At 42.9% G+C, this 8573-nt stretch overlaps 1 protein-coding gene across 1 annotated transcript; it reads right to left on the bottom strand.

The window, feature by feature from the left end:
• Positions 1-1452: 1452 nt before the first annotated feature.
• On the bottom strand, positions 1453-8573 carry LOC137273351 (uncharacterized). The gene is made up of 3 exons (XM_067805961.1): positions 8241-8573; positions 5647-5799; positions 1453-4611 (listed from the first exon to the last, which is right to left on the bottom strand). Exons 1-3 carry the CDS (start codon positions 8287-8289, stop codon positions 4463-4465), a joined length of 351 nt encoding a protein of 116 aa, XP_067662062.1. The 5' UTR covers positions 8290-8573; the 3' UTR covers positions 1453-4462.

Raw genomic sequence — 8573 nt, forward strand, 5'->3', positions numbered from 1 at the left:
CAAGGTACTACCATTTGTTTTGTACATTTGCCGCCCTTGAGCACATGCAAGCCTATCACTTAAGGTAGTCATTCTCATCTGGTGGTGGAGTGCAGGCTTGTGGTTAAACTCTTTTCTTGTCAGCCCACCTGGGTTCTATTACCCACTTGGGTATAATATGAGAAACCAGTTTCTGGTGTCCCTAGTTGTGATATTGCTGGAATATTGCTAATCAGTGTAAAACCATACTCACCCACTCATCTTATCTCAGACACCCATGTATGAATTGTTTCCTTGTTAATGATGCTCTAAGTTGGTAGAGCAGTATGTAAATAATCCACCCTGGACCAGACAATCTAGTGATTGTCACAAGGACATCAACGAAAATAGCAAATCTAACCACCCTTTTAGTTAAGTTGTTTGGGTGGTTGGTTAATGTCGCACTCAGCAATATTTCAGGTAAATTGTGGCAGTCTGTGAATAATCACGTCTGGACCAGACAGTCCAGTGATCAACAGCATGAACAATTGGGATTTAATAATGTGTCAAGTCAGCGAGCCAGACCACCCTTATTACCACAAGCATGTTGCTGACGACCAATTCTAACAGGGACCTTCACAGGTCTATTAGTTACCTTCACTGGACACAAACCCTGCTATTAAGGGGAAAGATGCGGACTCAGAATAATGTATTCCTGATTAGCAAAACATATCAATGGTTTGTCCTTGGCAATAAAATATCCGAATACCTATGTTCCAAATAAGAAAGTAAAATGGAGGTGAAGGGGGCCACTCTAACATCAGTCTAACTTCTAATATCCGTAAGTTACCAGTGAAACTATGGAAATAAACCTTGTCTCTCATTCAAACAGGACAGGTGGTTCGATTCCACTCATGGGTGCAATGTGTGAAGCCCATTCCTGGTCTTCCGTGTAGGAATATTGCTCAGAGTGAAGTAAAACGAAACTTGCTCACTCACTCCTGCATAGCTCTTAATTTTGTCACTGAATATTCTATTATCTAAACAATGTGTATTATTTTCGTGATATAATAATACAAATAACATCAACCGACCCCAGCCAAAAAGGCCTCTTCTGTATAGACAATAATGTCACAACAAAACATCAAATATCTTAAAGTCCTGCAGCGGCAGTACGTGACGGAAGTGACGTCAGTCACCTCGGTTGTGGAGCACGTTGTATACGTGTAGGTATGTTGAGGATCAGAGGGAATGTAGTAGTTGGTTGGCTGGTTGTTTAACGCCGCACCCAGCAGTATTCCAGCTATATGGCGTTGGTATGTAATTATTGTGGCTAGACCAGACATTCCAGTGATCAACAGCAAGAGCATCGATCTATACAATTGGGATACGATAGTGTGTCAACCAAGATGGCGAGTCTGACGACCCATTACTGAAGACTGAATTCTAACCCGGATCCTCACGGGAAGGAGGGAATGTAAGCCAAACAATGCCTAAAGTGATAGTTTTTATTGCACAAAATATCAACAGTTTGCGTTATATACAGAATTCAACACCGAAGAAACCAGACTGTGAAAATATAAAAAAGTACAGTTTTATCTGTTTTGGCGAAAATATAGTACTAAACGGAAAACAACACTCTGGGACACAATGTAAACAAGTCTGAGAAAGATTAATATTTTCAGGATATGTTCAACGCCTCAGCATTCAAGACACATGCCAGGTAAATGCAGGTGTATTGTAGGCGGATAGGGTTTGTACTGGTCCGAGTATGTCGGCCTTATGGTGCCAGACCCTTGAGGTAGGTCTGTAGGTCATGCGCAGTTCCACATATGGACACCTCAATCCCATGTAGTTTTAGTCACTTGGAACTGAGCAGTCTTTGTTTAATCTAATGCCGAGCGCCAAACAAGGTAACAACTAGCACTATCATGAAAATCGAACCACCAACTTCTGTTTCCCGGGTAGACACTCTACCCCGCACAGTACAGACAGGCTGGACAGTGTAAGAACAACACGTTATCCTAGACCACTGTAGAATGTACAGACAAATAAATCCAGAATATCAACCAAGGAGACGACAATGTTTCCATTGTCTGTCTTGGTTGAAAGATCGTGATGACACTTTCCGGGCCATATACCATTGGTTCACCTGTCCTAGATTTGATAGCAGACAAATCAAATCAAGATCAGACCAGGTCAGCTTGACGAGAAGCGTTGTACAACAGTAAAGATTTTTTTAGAAATCTCCGGAACACCAGAAGTGGGCTCCACAGTTGTACCCGTGGGACTCGAACCCGGGCCTTCGGCGAGGCGCGATCGCTTTAACCACTGGGCAATACCACCGCCCCTTAAGTGAATTGAAAACAAACAACCGAAATACTTCGCCCTCCCATTCTACATACTGTTAGAGCCTATCTCTGTTGCTTTAGTGGTAAGATTGTCCCTGCTGCCTTGATGATGCAGCAAATAGTAAAAACAGCAAACGGACTGGATAGCACGAAATCGTCAAAATTTGCCAAAAAGACAATGCAATGCAGAAATTCCCATGTGACAGAAGCAGCCATCTGAATTCAGCAGAACACAAAGACGTGACGAAAAGCATGGAGCGGTTTTATGATCCATGATCCTCCCATACGTTATACGAGTTATGACCTCTGTGAAGGCAGGATCTAAGTGAGTGAGTTAAGTTTTACGCCATTTTCAGCAATATAGCGGCGACGGACATCTGACATTGGTTTCACATATTGTACCCGTTTTGGGAATCGAACCCGGGTCTTCGGCGTGACGAACGAACGCTCTAGCCACTAGGCTACCCCACTGCCACGGTCTAGGTGAAATGTTTGACATGAATTGTGTGTCCTGATATGATTTCTCTCCAGGAAATGTGTTTATTATAATACTACCCCTTGTATATCATAAATACTATCTTGCATATCATGAAACTACTCATTCGTATATCATAAGTACTACTCATTGTGTATTATACAAACTACCCCTCTATATCATAATTACGACCCCTTGTATGTCATAATTTCTAACCATTATCATTAATAATACCCTTGTATATAATAAATACCACTCCTTGTATATCGCAAATTCTTCCCCTTGTTTGTTAAATACTACCCTTGTATATAATTAAAATTACCTTTTGAATGCCATAATTACTACCCATTGTATATCATAAATACTACTACTTGTATATCATAAATACTTCCCCTTGTTTTAAAAATACTCCCCTTGTATATCATAAATATTACCTCTTGTATGCAATAATTACTACCCATTGTATATCATAAATATTACCTCTTGTATGCAACAATTACTACCCATTGTATATCATAATACCACTCCTTGTATGTCATTAATACTACTCCTTATATACCATAATACTACCCCTTGTGTTTCATAAATACTAAACCTTGTATATCATGAATAATACACCTTGTATATCAGAAATAGTACTCCTTGTATATCATGAATACATCCCGGCTTTTGCAACAGTTAATACTTAGCTAGAAATATCTGACTTCTAGCAGTTTAATAAGGGAAGTCTCTATTTAGTTACATGCAACCCATGACACGCTCATGTCGGAGGGAATGAACCTTCGTGTTAAACTGAAACTGGAGGTGATATGAAACGTGTGCATTGTAGAGTTCAGGTTTATTAGGTTTTTTTCAAACTGAACACTAGTTACTGTGTGATTACGTCGACCTCCCTGTCTATGCCCAGTGACTCGGGAGGGCTTGACAGTATGTAATAAATAATGAAAATAATACACCATGGAGTGGGTGAGTGAGTGAGTTTGGTTTTATGCCGCTTTTAGCAATATTTCATCGATATCACGGCGGGGGACACCAGAAAAAGGGCCTAACACATTGTGCCCATGTGGGGAATCGAACCCGGGTCTTCGGCGTGACGAGCGAACGCTTTAACCATTAGGCTACCCCACCGCACCATGGAACAAGGAGCCACTTGCAGCCCCTTGACGCTGGGGTTATCCAGTCATTCAAGGCTCATTACAGGAGACATCAGCTCAATATACTGTACAGTTGAGGGGATGAGTTCCAGGTTCAGTGTGTGCGTGCGTGCGTGCGTGCGTGCGTGCGTGTGCGCGCGCATGTTTTACAAAGACAATGTGTGTGTGTGTGAGGCAAGCTATTTTGTTTTGATTAGTCTGCAACCCAGTACACTTTTAAAACAATACCCGCCCCACACATCAGGGCCTCCTATCACAAAGCAACCGTCACTAAGGTTAACCTAAGTCCCATTCTTTAACATTGCACTAAGGTCACCTTAGTGACTTACAGTCACTTTAGTGCTTCGTGAAAGGAGGCCCAGGTTCTAAAATGGAGACAATGATGGTCTTGATGGTCCATGGGTGCACAGTTCACATTCTCCCTCGTCACTGTCCATGTCTGCTGTACAGCTCGCGAAATTCGGCCCAGGTCACAACTTCGGATACTTGTTCCCGAAGACTCTGAATCACTGTCCCTTGTCCACTTAAATAATGGGGAACCACTCTCCTAGTCTTCTCCCATTGCAACCAGTCCGCGAGCAGAAACACCAGATGTCGCTGCCCAATACGTCACATCCGTCCTTGAGGTACTTCCGCAGCCATTTCGTGGACAGACAACCTCGGTGTATTGACGCTGAAGAATAGCACAGGCAAAGTGAGTTATCCGTTGTTGGAACTGATCCCAAGAAACTAATATTTATCGTGATTAAAACTTGAATTAATGGATCTCAGATTTAGCTCATAACATCAACCACTGGATTGCGTGGCACAGCCCCGATTCGTTACAGACCGCCGTCATATGGCAAGAATATTGCTGTGTGGGACACTCGTGAACGACAAACCACAACAGCAGACCACTTTACCTGCCAAATGTCACCATTTCAGCTTCCGTATAATAGAGACACTACACACGTTGTCATCACTAGGTTCAGAAATGGACAAACCATGAGAATCTGTTGATATACTCTCCCAAAAAGAAACGCCTAAACGCGTTCATTCTTGAAGTTTCAAATATTTTTCAGATTTAGTGTTTGATTGTTATAATTTCGCCATTATAACAGAACACGAACGCACGGCGCAGAAAAAGCATCTGTGGAAAGGTTGATGCACGTTTGCGTTCGAAAGTGTCATCTTTCATGAATATGCAATATGCACGAACGTTCCGAGGAATTTTGAGCGGGAATATTGCCTGTACAAGGCCATTTTGGTTGTAGATTGTCATTGTCATTTTTTCAGTAAATGGAACAATATTGTTGTGCCGCGATTCACCGGATGCAATAGTGCAGTAACGTCAGATTCTGGAATCTACAAAACTGGAGACAGAAACCAAACTGTTTGGTTCAGAGTCGAAACACCTCCCGCTTCAGTGCCATGACGGAAGAGTACGTGTCCATCGACGTTGAAATATTAGTTTTGCCAAGAAATGTGGCAAATATGGTTGTGAGAGTGTCATGATATGGGGGGCCATATCCTACACGAAGAAATGCAACGTTTTACGCCTTCAGGGCAATATGAGGACTATTCGGTACAGAGATGAAATCTAACGGATTGACCGAGTTCCATTGACGTCAGAGGAAGTGACACTGATATTTCTTCTGTTTGCGAGTGTGTAACGTGCAGCAGCCTTTCCAACCTGTACTCCCTACAGAAACAGGTCTATAGTACTTACCATTGCCCTCGCCGCCTTTGGTTCTGATGTAGCACTTGCCGTTACAAGAGGCCATGGGGGTTTTAGGGTACGCTACCTGCCCCTCTGCCGGACAGTCGAAGTTAGGAGTCTTCGAGTCACCACTTTGACACATAAAACATCTGAGCCCATTTCCTGAAAAAGAAAACAGACAGAGACGCATTCACATTGAGAGTGAAAGGGTGAGTTTGGTTTATGCTGATTTTGCAGTGTTTCAGCTGCTGTGACAGATAGGACACAGAGAAAAAGTCGACAACACAATGTGTCACTGACGAAATCCAGCCTGGTGTTTATGTGAATACATTTCCTTCAATTGGCAGTGTGGTAAGGGGTGTCCGACATTTTAGTCACAATAAAAACATATGGTTGTTTTCAGAGACATACATCCCTTAGTAGTAAAAACTTGGCTCTCAATATTTATATGGACCATTTTAGATAAATACTACTATTAATTTGCTATTAAACCGACATCTAAATCTCACAATGCATCTGTGGTTAGTTCATGACAAAACTCCAGTCACACGGCTGCAGTGCTCACATGACACGGGATGGTGGGGTAGCCAAGGGATTAAAGCGTTCGATCGGCACACTTGACACCCGCGTTCTGTTCTCCATATGGGTGCAGTGTGTGAAGCCCAGTTCAGGTGTGTCCCTCTGTGATACTGTTTAAACAGCGTAAAACTACTCACTCATTCACAATTCATATGACGCAGTAGTATATTCTATCTTGTGGGTGGGCGGTGGGGTAGCCTAATGGTTAAAGCGTTCGCTCGTCACGCCGAAGTCCCGGGTTCCATTCCCCACATGGGCACAATGTGTGAAGCCCATTTTCTGGTGTCCCCCGCCGTGATATCGCTGGAATATTGCTAAAAGCGGCGTAAAACTAAACTCACTCACTCACACTCACTCTATCTTATGGGGAATGCGTATTTTATGTAGGTGAAGCTAAGGTATTGATTACAGCACCTAGGCGTGGCATCTGAAAAGTGTTAGTGAGTGAGTTCAGTTTTACGCCGCTTTCAGCATTAATTCAGAAATATCACGTCAGGGGACACGTGCAATGGAGTTCGTTGTACCCGTGTGGGGAATCAAACCCTGGTATTAAACAGCGTGACGAGCGCCTTAACCTCTAGGCTACCTCGTGGCATCCGAACGCAAAATCTTATGAGTCGAACATTGCATCATGCGGGTACGATTTTTTGTTAAATGTGAACGCACAAAGCTGAATTCACAACTACTATTGAAACTGAGCATAAGACATGCTTTAAATGCTTGGGCGCAAGGTGTCCTGTGAAGGATTTGACCATAACAGTTTATCATAGCCAACAAGGGTTGAGGTGGTCTAAGCACTGTCAGGGACTAGATGTGCGCCAATGCCTTCTTGGTTTTGGTTGTGATTCATCAATGGTAGTAAACGTTGTTGGCGATGTAGCAGAGAACAGTTTTTGACCTTATCGGTACAGATGGTGTGTCATGGTGTTGAACTGTTGCCAACTGAAGTGATTTGGTTACAGTGAACGGACATTTGACACATGAGAGAGCGGGTTGGGTTTTACGATGCTTTAAGCAGGTATTCCAACAAGATCATGGCGCTGGACACCAGAACTGGTCTTCACACATTTCTCAGTTGGTGCACCGTGTCATGTCGTTGTTTTGGATGAAGTATGAAGTAGGAGAATGGGCTTCACGCTTTGTGGCCGTATGGGGAATCGAACCCGGGTCTTCTGCGTGTCGAGCGAACGCTTTAACCACTAGGCCATCCCATCGCCCCAACAGGCGAGCGATATGTTGAAAGTTTACGTCCTGTCATTGCTTGAACCCGGGAAGATCCTGGTTACAAATGGTCATATCATAAAAGACAGCAAGAGAAGCAACGGAAGGGATTTCAATCAACTTTTGTAATGGAACGGATACAGTATCGGAGAATGAAAATGCGTTTCATAAGGACATTAAAACCCGTGAAGATCCGGGTTAGAAAAGGTCATATCATACAAGGCAGCAAGAGAAGCAACGGAAGGGATTTCAGTCAACTTTTGTCATGGCACGGATACAGTACAGGAGTATGTGATATGCATTTCATAACAACATTAAAACCAGAGATGATCCGGGTTAGAATCGGTCTTGAGCAAACCTGTCAAAAGAGGAGAGCAAATAATATCTGTTTATCTTTAGAACGTAGGTCCATGCTCATGACGTCAATCACTGGATTATCTGGAGACCAACTGCACCATCTCCATGTTGAGTATTTCAACGGCACTTAGAAATGATACACTGATACACTTGCTTGCCATTATGTGTATGACTTCCGTTAAAAACAGTATATTTTGTGTAATGAATCCACACAGAATTCATGATATCTTGCAATTTCAAAAAGTTCACCACTGACACGGTACCATACAATACATGTATATGGACGAACAACGTATTCTGTTACTTTGATTGTGACTTTTCGGTGTAGGTTCTAACGCCATTATCAAGCAAGTGAGGATAGACAGCAATAAGTTGTTCATCCACATAACCTCATTGTTTCCTACTGAGCCAGATGCCTCTCAAAGATATGTATCATTGGCACTTACCTTCTGTCACAATACACACTGCTATCACGACAAGCGCGACCTGTCTCATCTTGGTACTTCCAGAATATTAGACTTCCTTCCACTATCAACGTCCCCTTTTCTACCCCTCTTAGTGGACGCCAAACAAGACAAGGTAATTAAAAAGAGGAAGCACATGAGATTTCCGTATTTTACAAGACCTTGCTGAACCCAGACATGTTTGGAACATGGCGTTGTGTAAAGCGAGCGGGCAAACAATGTGAACTGACATCGTCCATTAATCCCCGATTACTGCCGCCATGACCACTAGTTCAAACAGACTTGCGGCAGATCGAACACCTAGATGCTTGAAGC

Source organism: Haliotis asinina, chromosome 2 (genome assembly GCF_037392515.1).
Source record: "Haliotis asinina isolate JCU_RB_2024 chromosome 2, JCU_Hal_asi_v2, whole genome shotgun sequence".
Lineage (NCBI taxonomy): Eukaryota > Metazoa > Mollusca > Gastropoda > Lepetellida > Haliotidae > Haliotis > Haliotis asinina.